Source organism: Manis javanica, chromosome 2 (assembly GCF_040802235.1).
Source record: "Manis javanica isolate MJ-LG chromosome 2, MJ_LKY, whole genome shotgun sequence".
Taxonomy (NCBI): Eukaryota; Metazoa; Chordata; class Mammalia; order Pholidota; family Manidae; genus Manis; species Manis javanica.
In genome coordinates this window covers 21167092-21184269 of record NC_133157.1, presented here as the reverse complement: position 1 = coordinate 21184269, position 17178 = coordinate 21167092, and the positions used below count along the sequence as shown (strand labels likewise).

General features: G+C 35.3%; 1 protein-coding gene across 5 annotated transcripts in view; it reads right to left on the bottom strand.

The window, feature by feature from the left end:
- Window positions 1-17178, bottom strand: part of ECPAS (Ecm29 proteasome adaptor and scaffold) — a 97313-nt gene that overhangs the window by 44385 nt on the left and 35750 nt on the right. For 4 of the 5 annotated variants that reach the window (XM_037027326.2, XM_037027325.2, XM_037027324.2 and 1 more), the window contains 8 exons: window positions 16359-16508; window positions 12363-12528; window positions 9612-9751; window positions 6406-6487; window positions 3817-3936; window positions 2307-2392; window positions 1998-2076; window positions 145-194 (listed from right to left, as the gene is read on the bottom strand). In XM_037027326.2, the coding sequence (XP_036883221.2) occupies window positions 145-194; window positions 1998-2076; window positions 2307-2392; window positions 3817-3936; window positions 6406-6487; window positions 9612-9751; window positions 12363-12528; window positions 16359-16508 (873 nt within the window). The remainder of the gene's footprint in view (window positions 1-144; window positions 195-1997; window positions 2077-2306; window positions 2393-3816; window positions 3937-6405; window positions 6488-9611; window positions 9752-12362; window positions 12529-16358; window positions 16509-17178) is intronic. The other variant, XM_037027327.2, reaches the window with a different exon arrangement.

Genomic DNA, 17178 nt, shown 5'->3' with positions numbered 1-17178 from the left:
CAAGGAAGACATTTCTAAACAACTTAAGGCTATGAATTACATTTCCTTTCAGAATCACAAATTTATTCTCCACCTTTTATCAAATGCCACATAATTTTTCTGTTTACCAAGAGGATATCTCTCACTGAAAAAGAGTTTACTCACCTGGAGAGTTTTCCAACAGCTGAATATGCCATTGACAGTAGCTTAGGGTCCTTGAAATTAAGGGGAAAAAAAAAGAACAAAAAACAGACAAAACAAAAAACACAGTAAACGGCAAAACCTTTTTGCTGCAATTACAAGCATTGTTTTACTCCTTGTTAACCTGGTTTCACTTTGCCTAAGTACACGATATTAACATCTGGACAAAACAACCAAACAAGAAAAAGTCCAAACCCAGAATTCATTACACTACTTTAAGGAAAAATAAAATGAAATCTTGCATCCCCAACTCAGTCGAAAATGAAAATACAATGGTCTTATAGGAAAAGGTTCTCTTAGCTGGTGCTAAGCTCAGGATATTTTCAACACTATGTAACCTTCAAATACCAAAATTCATCAACACATTCAGAAAACAGCTTAATTTATTAGAAAATTCACCACTGGTTCTCCAGGATTAGCATCCTCCCTCTCTCACCCAAAACTGAAGGAAGCTGGGAAACAATCCCCTAAAAATCTGTACCATAAACAACAGCTTCCTCTCATGTCTTCTACTATAAAGAGTTAAAGGGATCACAGTCATCAAAGAACTCAATAAAGTTTCCTCCTCAGACAGAGGTTTACATGGTTTCAGGAAAACCAACAGTCTGATTACTCAGAACAAAGTAACACTTCTATGAATTAAAGTTTATATATTTAACACAGGATTCACTCTTCCCCAGCTAGATGGCCACTTATGGATTCATTTGTTGGGAAGAAATACAGGGGTCATCTGGAGGTAATGGGCATCAGGCCCTGTCATTTATCTGGCCTCTCCATCTATTTTTAAATATACAGAATTCTCCTAAAAACCCCAAAGCACTATTCTACCAAACCATCCAAAGCAGCCATAAAAAAAATGTGAAAGTTTCTCTTGGCTTTAAGAAACATGCAAGCACTATTCAATAAGAGAATAAGAAGGGAGAACCAGACCTATCACTGCTCCCAAAGCACAGCTGTACAAGAAATGAACACTAACAATATTTTTCTCTAAAATGCTATCTACTAATGCACCTTCACTATGCTGAATAATGTATGTGTATCATCTCAACCTTCGCAGTAATTCAATGAAGTCGTATTATTATTTCCATTTTTCTAATAAAGAACAGAGGTCCAAAGAAATCAAGACACTCACCAAAGAACAAAACTTGGATTCAAACCCAATTCTAACTCTAAAGTGGCAAAATGTTGATCACTATACTTCTACCAACATGCATTCATGTTTAGCTAAGACTTAGGAAAATAATGCTAAGAGTTCTTGAAGCCTTATTTTTTTTAGCAAATTCCTCTGAAATACTGGAGGTGGTGAGAGTGACACAGCAAAGACAAACAGGATTCAAAAATCTACAGTCCAAGGAATCTTCACCCACTTAGCTTAAGGAATCAAAAATTTACTGAATGCATGTTTTGACAGAATTTTGAATCAGTAAAGTCTTAGCCTGTAAGAATTAACACTCTCAATATAAGCAAATCCAAACAGACATCCATATGGAAATAAATCATGAAATAAAATTTAACTCTTTCCATTCCATTTTGCACAGGGCCTAAAAGCAGAATAAAATGCCTTTGCTTTAAAAAAAAAATTAAGAAGTTGTTAAGACCCCTCAAGATTCAGATTCATTTTTAACAGTTATTTCCTCAAGAAAAGCAAAAGTTTGTGGCAATTTCTGAAATTTGGACCACTTCAAGTAAAAATGTTAGGAAATGATGGAACAATAGCAAACTGCAACTAACTAAACCACATGTAGACCAGAAAGGTTTTAACAGAAAATACTTTAAAATATAAAATGGTAACAAAATTTAAAAGACAAGTCACTTACGTCTTTATATTCATTGATTAGCTTGGTGAGGCCATTCAAAAGCATTGGACCTAATGGTTTAATCTTGATTTCTGGACAACTTTAAAAAAATAGCACACATATACAAAGCAAGATAAGAATCTTATAATTACTTATCTTCTCAGATGATTATAATAGAGACATAACTGAAATAAGTTAAAACATTTATTAAAACATGGTATATTTTTATAATGAGCAAGCACAATTTCTTTCTAGGTAAGATATACTTGAATTCACTTGAGCACTCTAACAGCTTGAAAACTTTACAGTCAAATAGTTCAAAAAACTTACGTTATACAAATGTGATGCACAAATTGCAGAGATAATGTTCTTAATTTTGAATTTGTGTTTGTACCAAAAAGTCCATCATACACCACCTATGAGAATGGGACAATGTCAAGAACAATTAACAGTAATTTCTATTTTCAAATACTAGTCAGGATTCAATGGCAGACCATTTGAGCTACAACTAATTTTTCAAAATCAACACAGTTTTTTTTAGTACAAACATTTTAGTTGACCAACTTAGGCAGCCTATCAGTATCTCCAGTCAACAGTCTGTGGAGTAACAAACACAATGATTGATCTTACAAGTCTGCAAAACTTATGCGTCTACTGCTAGAAAGCAGCACAGAGTTCTAGTTTTATCATCTAGAATGAGGGAACAGCCACTTAAACAAATAATCCTTCAAAGGGAGAGACGCTAAGTCTGTGCCCACTATTCAGTGACTGCAAAGGAGAGAGTTCTCTCTGGAACTGGAACAGAAGAAAGGCAGGAAATGTGAACACTTGAGGTAGGAGGCAGCACACCTCAACGACCTTGAAACATGAGCAGATGTTTACCAGGCAAAAGGGAGAAAGGGAGCTCTGCCAGGGAGAGGGAGGGAGCATCATGAGTGCAGACGCAGAAGACAGAAAATAGAGCCATGAAAACGGAATTATTTAAAGCACACAATCTTTTGCTAGAATATAAGGTGCGGCAAGGGGGTGGTAACATATAAGACCAAAAGGCAAGTAGCCACTAACTTTTCACCATTTACTGAGAACTTCATAACTGAATGAGTCAAGCCACTGTGCTCCCTCTAAGCTTTCAATTGTCCCATTCAGTCTTTACAACATCACTAGGAGGTAACTGATATTATTACACCCATCTTACAAATTTTAAAAAAATGTTTTTTAAGAAAAACAAAAAACATGAGGCTTATTTAAATCAAAAGCAAATAACTAATGACAAAATTGGTTATTGGGGAGGGGATTGTATCTCACCAACAGAAAGTATGAGGATTTCCCATTGCTAAAAAACTCTGGTGGCAACACAAAACAAACTGGCTGTGAACAAGACTAGAGGCAGGGAAGCAGGATGGAAGACTGCTGTGATGACCAAAACAAGAAATGACAGTGTCCATTTATGTCAGCATTAGTTAGACATAGGAAGATGGAAACAGTAAGACAGAATCAAGAGGATGCGGCCACTGCCCTCATATAGGGTTTCAGTTAAGGATGACTCCTTTTCCCCTCAAGTGATCAAGTCTGGTAGTGTGTTTTTAGAGAAAAGCCACTCAGAAAAACACTAGTTGAAAGAGATTATTACCAAACATTTAGGGTTAATGGTAATCATATATAGTATATACTGTAATAAAAAATTTTAATCATTCTTACAGGTAAACAAGATAGAAAAAAGTAGGAGTCTCATTAATATTGTCTCCATCAACCTACCTTCTGTTTGTCCATTAATGCAGCTTTCTCTAATTAGCAGAAACAAAAATTGGAAATAGACCGGTTTTCTCTGAGAATTAATTACCTGAATGTTAGCTGGGAATGTTTCCGCAGCTTGTCTAGAACGAAGGAGATGGGGAACAATCTTTAACTTGACTCTTGTACTGACTGGGTCTCTTTTCAGTTCTGGCTTCAGAACTGCTCCCTGTTGAAAATATGTCTGATTATACTTAACATTTCAAAAGTATTGTAAACTGAAAGTCATGAGATCATTTAAACCAGTGGCCTCTCAAAATTGTCTCAAGATCCCTCTTAAATGCTTAAAAGATCCCTTTTTTTTTTTTTGAGAGGGCATCTCTCATATTTATTGATCAAATGGTTGTTAACAACAATAAAATTCTGTATAGGGGAGTCAACGCCCAATGCACAATCATTAGTCCATCTCAAGCCTAATTCTCATCAGTCTCCAATCTTCTGAAGCATAACGAACAAGTTCTTACATGGTGAACGAATTCTTACATAGTGAATAAATTCTTACATGGTGAACAGTACAAGGGCATTCATCACAGAAACTTTCGGTTTTGATAAAAGATCCCTTTTTTAACTCTTAAAATTACTGAAGACTCCAAAGAGCTTGTTTATATTGGAATACCTACTAATTTTACTATGCTAGAAATTAAAACTGATGAATTTTTAAATACCTATTCACTCAAAAAAAATTACATATTTTCATAAATAACATTTCTAAGAAAAAAAAAACGTTACTTCCCAAAACAAAAAACTGTACTCAGAAAATGGCATTGTTTTATGCTTTCTGTAAATCTATCTTGTCATCCTCCTCCTTATAGGAGAGGTGATTTTTTTTATCTTCTGCATTCAATTTGTGACATGTTGTTTGGTTAAAGTACATGGGGAAAAAAGCCACCTTCACACAAATATATGGATGGAAAAGCGGGAATGATTTTAGCCTTTTCAGGTAATTATGGATATTCTTTGCCACTACACCAAAACTTGATGAACAGTAGTTTCTTAAGATTAATTGCCACTTGGATTTGAAACCACATCAACAAACTTGTGCATACTCTGTTATACTAAATCCACTGGTCTATCTTGCACATCGAATGGCTGCCTTACCCTTGTGTCATCTGTAACATCACTGGTCATTTAGGAAACATTGGCTTACTGAAGCAAGCAAATATTTCATTATAAAACACCTTCCCAAAAACAGAATCACATCAATGATAATGGTATCCCCACCAATCTCACATAAAAGTCTGTAAGTACTGACAAACTGTTCAGTTCATTCTGATGAACACAAGTTTCCCAAAATTCTAATTTTTGCTTGAAAGCTCAACTTTTATCCTTGCCAATAAATCATGTTAACTGCTTTTCTTAAGACCACATTTTTTCATTTTAGAGAAAACATATGCCAAATACCCATCTCAATAACAGCCGTTTGCGTGTCTACTCTTCGACAATAATTTTTACCATTTCATCAAGGATATTCCTAAGTAAGACTGAGCTTAATTCTTTCTTTTTTTTTCTTTTTTACCATGAGTGCTAACAGTGGAAAGCACAATAACTGTTAGTATTATTTCATGATACAGCTTCTGATCCATGCTAGGACCCTAGCAGTCACACCGCATTGCTTCTGCACCATCTGCGCAAATGTCAACACAGGTAAAAAAATAAAGGGCAAATAATTTCTTGCCTTCATGAACCTCTGAATGTCACCCAATAAGGGTCCATGGACCACACTCTGAGAACCACTGATCTAATCCAACCTCATTTTCTACATGAAGAACACGAGGCCCAGAGAAATTCTGTCATTGGCCAAATCTCTCCTCCCCAGTACATTTACATGTAGTACTAATATCCACCATTCCCAATTCATTGTTCTTTCTGCTATATCACACTCAATCTAATCTAACTGTAACTAATATTATTTTCAAAACAACTATTTACGATTTAAAAAGCAAGCAAGCAAACATAATCCTCATATGTCTGGGTTTGAACTTGAAACACTTTTAAACACAATGAACTAAACAGAACTTGTATTATTAAGCAAACCCCTTACTTCAAGGCTTCAGAAGAACCCACCTCTTGTTCTAGAATCCAGACCAGAGGTCAACAAACTATAGCCCCCAGGCCAAATCTGGCCCACCATCTGTCTTGGTAAGGCCTGTGAGTTAAGAATAGTTTTTACATCTTCAAATAATTTTTTTAAAAATCAAAAGAGTAGTATTTTAATAATGTGAAAATTATATCAAATTCAAATTATAGTATCCATAAAGTTTTACTGGCACACAGCTATATTCATTCAGTTATGTGTTGCCTATGGCTGCTTTGATGTTATGGCAGAGTTAAGTAGTTGCTGCCTCACAACCTATGGTCAGCAGAGCCTAAAATACTAACCAAAACAGTTTGTTGCTCTCTAATCTAGATAATGTATCATCAATATTTGAGCATCTGAATTAAAAACACCAGATCAGGTATCTAAATTACCCGGAGATTTTAATCTACCTAGACTAGGATGGCTTAAAACTAGTATTTCCTATAATACAAGTTCAGCTTAAATCAAAATAACAAGGAGAAAATGTTCAAAGATGAACACAAGTTTCATGTCTACAAAACGGTTTTCATGATGATATGAGAATAAACCAAAACAACTTACCTCTTTTGTCTTCAGTGGTATATCTCCAAGGTATACCTTGTACATCTTATTAATGATGGTAGGATTATTCCAGTCAATCAGGCTATAGAAGGTTTCAACACAGCTTGTTAAAATTATTTTTTTCTCCAACTTCAATGATTTCAAAAAATCACAGCCCCAATACTTGTTACCAAAGAAAAATGTTAGAAATACACAAATGAAATGGGCAACTGACATGGTAGGAAAGGAGGAAAGTGATTAACTTCTATCAAAGTTAGTTTTTAAACAGAAAAAGAAATAAAAGTCACTTATCCCATCTTGATTCAATAGATCACTGTATCCAATGGCCTCATTTAGTGCCATACAAGAAAACTGGACTGTATTCCACTCTCAGGGCCAATGCCATGGAGCAATTCCAACAGAGCAGAGCCATTCTACACTTGTTTTAAAAAGAGCCCTGAGGCATGATTCTTCTGTTTAACCACTTGGAAATTCAAAAGTGACACAAAAAAAAACTTTCACCATTCAAACTGCAATTCTAGGAAGCTTGCATCCTATCATGTTTCTCCAATATTGTGTCACTAGGATTCATAGCATTCCCCTTTGTCCCTATCTACAAGCATACATTTATAGTTTTAGCACCTGATTCTACAGAGCAGCCATGCTGCCATTAGTCACTAAGACTGTTTCTACTTTAAGGTGAATTAGAATATAAAGTGATTGGTGATGGCACCCAATCACATTCTGCAGGAGCCCCCACCCAGTCATTTTATAAACATTATAATAATGCAACCCTGCATTTCATTTGATTAGTGAGATTTAACCATTCTATCTTCTCTGTAACTTTTGACATTGGTTCTGTTTTCAAACTATGCTGTTTGTGCAAAAAACAATTTATCATGCTGCTTTGACTGTTTTTCTAATCCACCTCTTCTTTCATAGTTTATCAATCTGCCTCTTCTTTGGAATCCACAATTCCACTATCTCAGGGACATTCTACAATTCTATTGTAGTTTTTCACCTATATCTTTCCTTAGTTGATTGCTAATTAATCCTCAAACTCCACCTTTCTTTTAAAACACTTCAGGTTTAGAGATTTTTGATAAAACTCACAAACACACTTTAGTAAAACAAACTAAAAACCTCACAAACTAAAACTAAATAGTAAAATAGTAAAAACAAAAAACTTTAAATTAATAAGGATTGTTTTCACTGCTTCTACTTTTCCTCTTGCCATCTTTCTAAGTTTGTTTTCTGATTATGTCAGAAACAAATAATAGAGAAATTTATACTATATCTCTCTCCTTTTCAGTAACGATTAACTTTTGTGTACTTTTTCTAGACTTTTTTCCTACACATGTGAAATAGGTGGATGGATATGGTAAGTAGGTAGATAAAGAAATAAACAGATAGATGTATCACTGAAGAGATACTTTGGGATTTCCCTTTAACAAAATGGGATGCTATCTACATATCGTTCTCCGCTCACTTTTTAACAATTCATGTTCTGTTATTTTATGGAAAAATTCATACACTTGTTTTAACAGACAAAACCAAATCTAATTAGAATACTTTAGCACCACATTTATATTTCCAACAATCCAATCCACTACATGGTGTAAAGAATGAGGCCAGTTCAAAAAACACCAATAACACAGTCAAATTAACACATATTTTATGTTATAGGTATTTTGTACTGTATTCTTACAATAAAAAGAAAGTGTTTTTTCAAATTGCTGCAAATCTCCAAAAAATTTTCCAACGTATTTGTTGAAAACAATGAATAGTTTTAATGGAATATTTTTTTGATACTTTTAAACTAAATAAAGTCCTTGAAAGGGATACCAGGAAGATACAGTTATAAGCAGCAAGAAGGAATTTTAGACTTAGAGAGAATGTTAAGTACAGTCTGAAACAGGTTTCTTATTTTACAGAGTCCAAGGCCTGGCAAGGTTAAGTGAGTTATCCAAATTCAGACAACCAGCAAGAAGCATGACCAGAATTAACTCCATGACAAACACACTCCTCTTCTATGCCGCCTCAATGCCCTTTAGTGTTAACCCATTCTGAACCACCATCACATACACACAGTTTGTTTATACAGTTGACCCCTGAAGAACACAACGGCTGGGGCACCAAAACCCTCCACAGTTGAAAATCCATGCATAACTTGACTCCCCAAAAATTTTCCTGATAGCTTATTGTTAACTGGACCCCAATAAAACACTCAATTAATACATATTTTGTATGTTACAGGTGTTACATACCATATTCTTACAATAAAGAGAAAAGAAAATATTTTTTCAAATTGTCGCAAATCTCCAAAGAACTTTTCAATATATCGTTTGAAAAAAATCCACATATAAGCAGGGAAACATAGTTGTTCATGGGTCAACTGTATTTCAACAAGTAAACTAAAACACATGAAGGTAATTTCCTTATTCTGTTACAAATTTATACTGGTTTCTTTAAGAGGGAAAGCTACAATATATGCAACCTTCATAAAGCTTTATTGTCTTATCTACAGTCCACTTTAAGCATGTTATTACATTAAGCATTTAAATAAATTCAAAAAAGAACTAGTTCACAATTTGACTTTTTTCACCTAAATATCTTCAATTTTTCATGTTATTCTTCAGCCCTTGCACATGTCATTTTTAAATTAGTACACATAACTTTGTATTCTGTCTTATTCATTTACCATTACTTGGGGGCAATTTACATGTTGCTTTATTTTTTTTGTTTTTTTTTTGTTTTTTGTTTTTTGTTTATATCATTAATGTACAATTACTTGAACAACATTATGGTAACTAGAGTCCCCCCATTATCAAGTCCCCCGCACATACCCCATTACAGTCACTGTCCATCAGCATAGTAGTTGCTTTAAATTTTTATAATTATTTTGGCAGATAAATATTCTACATAAATACACACAGTTAATTTAACTATTCCCCTATTGTGGAAATCTGAACTTGTTTCCATTTTTTTTGGAATTATAGAAAATGATAAAATGCTTCTCCAAACAGTTTCTCTTCTTTATCTTATACAGAATCCTGCTCTTTAGCAAACTGTCTTTATTACTGACTAGATGTATTTCATAATGGCATAATGGCATAAATTGAATCTTACTACACAAAATCCTGAAATAACAAATATGTGCTGAGTAAGCATTCAGAGATCTACACTCTCTTCAGATTGAAAGTTTAAAAGGAAAGTACGTAGTTTACCTTTGCTTGCTTTTCAATTCTAGGTCAGCTGCTGTTGCTACACTGTGGCGTGTGTCGCTAGAAGCAATCACCAGGTGGAGAACTGCTTCAAGTTCAGGCACCTGTTCAGCTTCTATGAATTTCACTATACCCAATTTGCACTGTAGATAAATGAAGGGAAGAAGACAGTGATCAGAGAAACAAAGACCACCAACCAAAAATACTATTTATTAATATTTGGTCATAAACCAAAGGTAAATAGTAACAACAGTAGCAGCTCCTACTTAGGCTCACAACAGCCAGGGACTGTACTCAGCTATACATATTCATAAATTTCACCTAACCTTCACAGTCTATGAGGTAAGTATTATTACACCCATTTTTCTGATGAGGAAACTGAGGCAACACTTAGGAGATTCAGATACATAGTTAATAAGCAATGAAGGCAAGATTCAAACCCAAATCTCAAACCTGAAGACCATTACGATACACAGTCTTCCTACTTAGGTTACAGAGCATCTCAAGAACAATGAAGGCTTGTACAGAAGTCCAAATTTGCAGCCTCCACTTAAGAGAGTGGTACATTAAGAATAAAGTACTCCATGGATTGTTCTGACAGTTCATAAAGATAGTTACTAAACAACTCACATTCTATAAAGTTTCACTCTATTGTTAACATACTAATTCGGTCCTCAATATTCTTACATACTGAAAACAATAATTTCAAACATACTCCAGTCAATTCAAGTGAAATTCTAATCAAATAGTATTCAATCTAATTGACTGGCTAAAATGAAACAGACTAAAGACAGATTCTGCTTAGAACTTCCTATGATGTGAAGGAGCTAAGAATTTCACTATAAATAACTCTATTTAAGATAGTATACCTGGAAAGTAAAACTTTACCTTTACCTTTAAAAATCAGTTATATAATAGTTCTTATGTATATGATTAGGACTGATGAATGTACAATTATTAAATAACAAAGGGTGCGATTTTAAAAGGTACACAAATGCCTGCCTCCCCTCCCCGTGTTCAATATGACTGACTTGTAACAAGAGCTACAACAGAAGACTTTTTGAGTCATAAAAAGACAGATGTGGCAGTCAACTATACAAAGATACAAAAACAAAAATACGCAAAAAAAATGAGAACAATACTCATGTCCATCAATAAGAGACTAGTCAAAAATATATTATGTGGCTTACAGATAATTAAATTTTATGCATACATTAAAAAGGATGACATTTTTTTAAAAACTAGTATTTTGTTAAATGAAAAACGCGATCTACAAATAACACTACATATGTAAAAATGTTAGTGGGCAAAACTATTTTTGTGCAATCACACAACACACACACACAGAACAGGCTATAGATGAATGACAAATGACAGCTATAAAGCATGGCAGGATTTCAGGTAATTTTTAATTTCTCTTTATAAAGTTCCATAAATAACTGACTGTTCATATTATCATTAATTTTATAATTAGAAAAAATAAATAACAGCTGTCTTATCTGGAAGACAAAAAATGTAAAATGAAAGAGAAAAACAGCTTTCATCCTTGAAACTCATTTCAATTCTAGATTATGAAGTTGACAAAGGCATACAGAGGCCCTTAGATAAAATTAGCAAATAATAACCAACATAAGATTAGAGTTTAATATTAACAGTTATTCTCCAGCACTTACAGCTCTTAGCCTTCAGAAAGACCCAGACCCAAAGCCTGTACTAGGAGTGGGAGAATGGCGAATCTTAAGACCTCAGTTCCTTTTACAAAATGGAACAATGTCTATACCTCACTGGGCTGCTGCAAAGATGGAATGAGATATGTATATTGCCTATCACATAGCTTATACTCTTTATGAGCTTCTTCATTCTTTACCTCTCTTTCTTACTTACATCGTGGTTTAAGAAAAAAATCCATAGAACATGAAGAAATAAATCTAACCAAATGTAACGCTCACTGAACAAATCACTCTATAGATCTGTGAGCGTCAAGATTGCCCCACTTGCCTTTTTCCCTCTCCTGGGAACAGGGTTTGATCAGCGGTCACTTATATTCACAAAAATGAAAGGATCGGATGATTTAGAGGGCCACGGAGAGATAAGGAAGGACTGGAAGACTAACCCATGTTGCTTGAATCCCAAAATAATTACATACTGATCTCATCTGTTCTTCCCTGAGGTGCCTGATGGCACAGACACAGTGAGGCCCCTTCTCTGAAGAGCACCAGTCTTTTTAAAAAGCTGCTCAGAGAACATCTGTGTCCTGTTTAAATCCAGAATAAAATTCTTAATGCCAATTTTTAAATTCCCAGGAATAAATATAAAAGGGAGTCATGCTTTTCCCCCATATTGTCACTTGTTCATACAATTCTTCCCTTTATACAAAATGTGCAGCCCTAAAAAGCTGAATAATTAAAGATAAATTGTATTTTAACTGCACCAAAACAGCTAGATGATTATTAAACCTATAATTAAACACTAAAATGAAGAAGTTAAGTATACTCTATTTATAACTGGGCTTTATTTTATATTGAACTAAGTTAGCAAAATCATAAAAACTGAGGAGCATTTCCCACTCCTCCCTTTCCCTGGGGCTTTACAAATAATGGACATGATGAAGAGAACACATTACATCAACTGCTCCTTTCAAACATATTTCATTAGAGCCTGTACACACTGGAATTATGTTACACGTGCTTGCATGGACTTCATAGGGGCGAATGTCAGAGTTAAGCTCCACTATGAACAAGCAGTGTGTGGTACCTGTTCCAGCTGTTCAGGTGTCCATGGGTTATCACCAATAACTCGTTTAGCTGCATAAAAACTCATTCCTGGGGGAGGCTGTGGTATTCCAGAACCTCCCCCACTACTTGAAGAACCCTGTGCTGTAGATGAATTTTGGCGACTCTGGGATTCATTTAACACATATCTGGAAAGAAACAGAAATTTAACCCCTTTATTAAAACACATGCATATACACATACATACGTAATACATCCAATTATACACTTTCCTCCCACAGAACTTTTCAAGAAAAATAAACACTTGAACTCAAAATTTCACCATGAATAAAACTCTTAGAAGAAAACACAGGCTAAACTCTTGAGTATAAATATGAGCAACTTTTTCCTGAACACATCTCCTCGGGCAAGGGAAACAAAAGCAAAAATGAACAAACGGGACTACATCAAACTAAAAAGCTTCTGTACAGCAAAGGACACCATCAGTAGAAGAAAAGGCATCCTACAGTATGGGAGAATATATTCATAAATGACATATCCAATAAGGAGTTAACATCCAAAATATATAAAGAGCTCACACACCTCAACACCAAAACCAAATAACCCAATTAAAAAATGGGCAGAAGATATGAACAGACACTTCTCCAAAGAAATGCAAATAGCCAACAGGCACATGAAAAGATGCTCCACATCGCTAATCATCAGGGAAACGCAAATTAAAGCCACAATGAGATATCACCTCACACCAGTTGGGATGGCAAACATCCAAAAGACAAGCAACAACAAATGTTGGTGAGGATGCAGAGAAAGAGGAACCCTCCCACACTGTTGGTGGGAATGTAAATTAGTTCAACCATTGTGGAAAGCAATAAGGAGATTCCTCAAAAAACTAAAAATAGAAATACCATTTCACCTAGGAATTCCACTCTCAGGAATTTACCCTAAGAATGCAGCAGCCCAGTTTGAAAAAGACAGATGCACCCCTATGTTTATCACAGCATTATTTACAATAGCCAAGAAATGGAAGCAACCTAAGTGTCCATCAGCAGATAAATGGATAAAGATGTGCTACATATACACAATGGAATATTATTCAGCCATAAGAAGAAAACAAATCCTACCATTTGCAACAACATGGATGGAGCTAAAGGATATTACGTGCAGTGAAATAAGCCAGGTGGAGAAAGACAACTACCAAATGATCTCACTCATTTGTGAAGTATAACAACAAAGCAAAAACTGAAGGAACAAAACAGCAGCAGACACACAGAACCCAAGAATGGACTAGCAGTTACCAAAGGGATAGGGGTTGGGGAGGGTGGTGGGAAGGGAGGGAGAAGGGGATTAAGGGGCATTATGATTAGCACACATAAAATAGGGAGGGCACAGGGAAGGCAGTATAGCACAGAGAAGACAAGTAGTGACTGTAGCATCTTACTATGCTGATGGACAGTGACTGTAATGGGGTATATGGTGGGGACTTGATAATGGGGGTATCTAGTAACCACAATGTTGCCCATGTGATTGCATAGTAATGATACCAAAAAAAAAAAATGGGCTGAGGAGCTGAACAGACACTTCTCCAAAGAAGAAATACAGATGACCAACAGGCACATGAAAAGATACTCTACATCACTAATCATCAGGGAAATGCAAATTAAAACCACAATGAGATATCACCTCACACCAGTTTGGATAGCCACTATCCAAAAGACAAGAAATAACAAATGCTGGTGAGGATGCGGAGAATTAGGAACCCTCCCACATTGTTGGTGGGAATGTAAATTGGAGTAACCATTGTAGAAAGCAATATGGAGGTTCCTCAAAAAACTAAAAATAGAAATACCATTTGACCCAGTAATTCCACTACTAGGAACTTAAACAAAGATAATAAAATCCCTGATTCAAAAAGATATATGCACCCCTGTGTTTATCACTGCACTATTTGCAATAGCCAAGATATGGAAGCAACCTAAGTGTCCATCAATAGATGGATGGATAAAGATGTGGTCCATATACACAATGGAGTATTATTCATCCTAAAAAGAAAAGAAACCCTTCCTTTTGCAACAACATGAGTGGATCTAGAGGTTATTATGCTCAGTAAAATAAGCCAGGTGGAGAAAGACAAATACCAAATGATTTCACGTATTTGTGGAGTATAAAAACAAAGCAAAACAGAAGGAACAAAATAGCAGCAGACTCAGAGACTCCAAGAAGGGACTAGCAGTTACCAAGGTGGAGGGACTGGAGTGATGGGGGGGAAGGGTGAGGGGGGATAAAGGGCACAATAATTCACAAACACAATATATGTTGGTCAAGGGGATGGTAGTACAGCATGGACAATATAGTCAATGATTCCATAACATCTTAGTACATTGATAGATAGTAACTGCACTAGAGGGGTTGAGGATTTAATAATATGTGTAACTACTGAACCACTGTGTTATATATTGGAAACCAACATAACATTGTATATCAACAATAATTTTTTTTAAAAAGCAATGAGCAAAACATAAATAAATAAATAAATAAATCCACTGGAAATTGTCATTTGGTCTTAAACACTTCCATAGCCAGATGCGATGTCATCTAGGATCAAGATAAGGAAGAACCGGTGACACAATAAAGTTTGTAATGGAATATGTCAATAGTTATATTCTTTCATTAAATACATATTGAGGGAAAAAAAGATTGAGTATCTGATATCTGGAGCAAGTTGTAACAGTAACAACACAACACAACACATGTAAGAGCATTTGAGATTTGGTCAAATGACAAAGAAACCACAGAGAAATAAGAAATTATATGAAAGAGATAGTGGAAGTGTTTGAAGGTATAGAAAATAAAGCCACCAAAGTAGAGGGGTCGGAGGGGAGCAAACTAGAGAGTAAGGAAAATCCTACAGCATGAACTCTCTCTTGTCTGGATCAAGGAAGAGATGATATGGCACCCACATGCCAAACTTACAGTGTATACTATATTTTGATCAGGTAAGATATATAATGAAAGTAGCATTTTAGAAAAATACCTCTAGCAGCAGGACAACCTAGAAAATAAGTAGGCTGGAAGCAGATCACAACCCAGGCAGTATGCCAAGGACCAGAGCTAGCTACAACAGCTCTTGACTTCAAGGAGCTCCCAATCATTAGGGAAAACGGACATGTCTACAATGCAAAAAAAACACAAAGTGGCAATATCGATGGCCATTTAGTGTTATGAAGACGTGGAATATAGTGTCCTCTGTCTATAGCAAGAAACTAAGTCAGAGACACACATATTTAACATGTAAGCTAGTTTGAGATTTCAAATTGGTTTTTGACTGTTGTCTCATTTTCTTTCTTTCAGCACTTCTTTCTTTTTGACGGACAAGCATTCTAATCAAAGAACTGTACTCTTAAAACATAGAAAGGCAAGGACACATAAGAGTGCAAGAAATGCAGGTCTTTATGTAATGACTGGAAAAAAATGGCCCAATGGTTTTAAGGTATGACTTGATAAGATATATGTTTTAAAAATTAGGAAACTGTGTGGCAGTATACAAAGCTCTGAAGAAGAGCAGCTGTTGACAAAGTCATGACAAGAGTTGAAAAGAGCCAAAGCAAGATGATGGCAGTGGGAACGATTCTAGGAAACACCGAGGAGGAGTGGGGACGTTTTATGAAACTCACTGTAGCAACAAGGAAGAGACAAGCTGGAGATAATTCATAATTACACTTCTATACGGCAAAGAGAATCATCACAGCACCACCAGAAATTAAAGGAGAGGAACTATTTTTATGGGGAAAGACTGCTTTGGGTTGGACAGGTTGAGTCTGAAATCACAGCAGCAACTCCCCATCTGTAAGGTCAATAAGCAGTGGGGCTGGAGTTAAGAGGAGGCAAGGCCTACAACAAAAAAACCTGAGACATCCATCTTCAAGTGAAAGCTGAATCATTTAAAATAGTACTTAACTCCCCACAGTAAAAGCAGCCAAAAACAAGGTTGCTTTGTTTTGCTTTTACTTTTCTAACTTACCCATAAGGCATCAGAAGGACGTCTAGCATGAAGTCCAAAAGCAGCTGCACAGTCTTTGGTTTCTCAGCAAGATTAAATGGAGAAGCTGATTTTGATGATTCAACAGGGTATTTCATGTGAAAAAGGGTTGGTATTAAAAGATGCATTAAGCTGAAAAAACAATTACATTTATTGCAACTACTTAAAAATTAAGGTCTTAATACATGCAAATAAGAGACAAAACAAAAAATATGTAACAAAAATTGGTAATTGTAGCTAAGGCCATTCATTTTCAACATCACTAATTTACAAAGTTTTAACCTACGAACTGGCCAAGATTCCTTTCTTCTTGAAAGCTTAGTATATTGAGTGGTAAGTAGCATTTAGCCAATCTGGCTCATCACCAAAAACACCTGAGAAAAAGTACACATAATATGCACTCAGTGCTAATATCTGAACTTACCACAGGAGATTTTATGTTAAACCTTAGGTAAAGTTCATCTTATATCTTTTCAATGAAATTTTTCATTTCCACAGTTAATTAAAATAGTTATTCTAAAGCTAAAGAAATTAAAAATCAGAATTGTCAATATTTTAACATAATATTAAAATGTCCACTGTCTGAATTTAAGTATTATGGCTTCAATAATTCCTTCTTTCCAAAACAAAATGAACAAAACAGCAGGCGACTCAGAGACACTGAGAAGGCACTAATGATTACCATGGGAATGAGTTGGGGTGGGTGGGTAGGGAAGCTGAGGGGGATAAAGGGGCACAAAATAATCATAATGTAGGTTGATCATGGGGGTGGTATCACATCATGGAGAATACAGCCACTGAT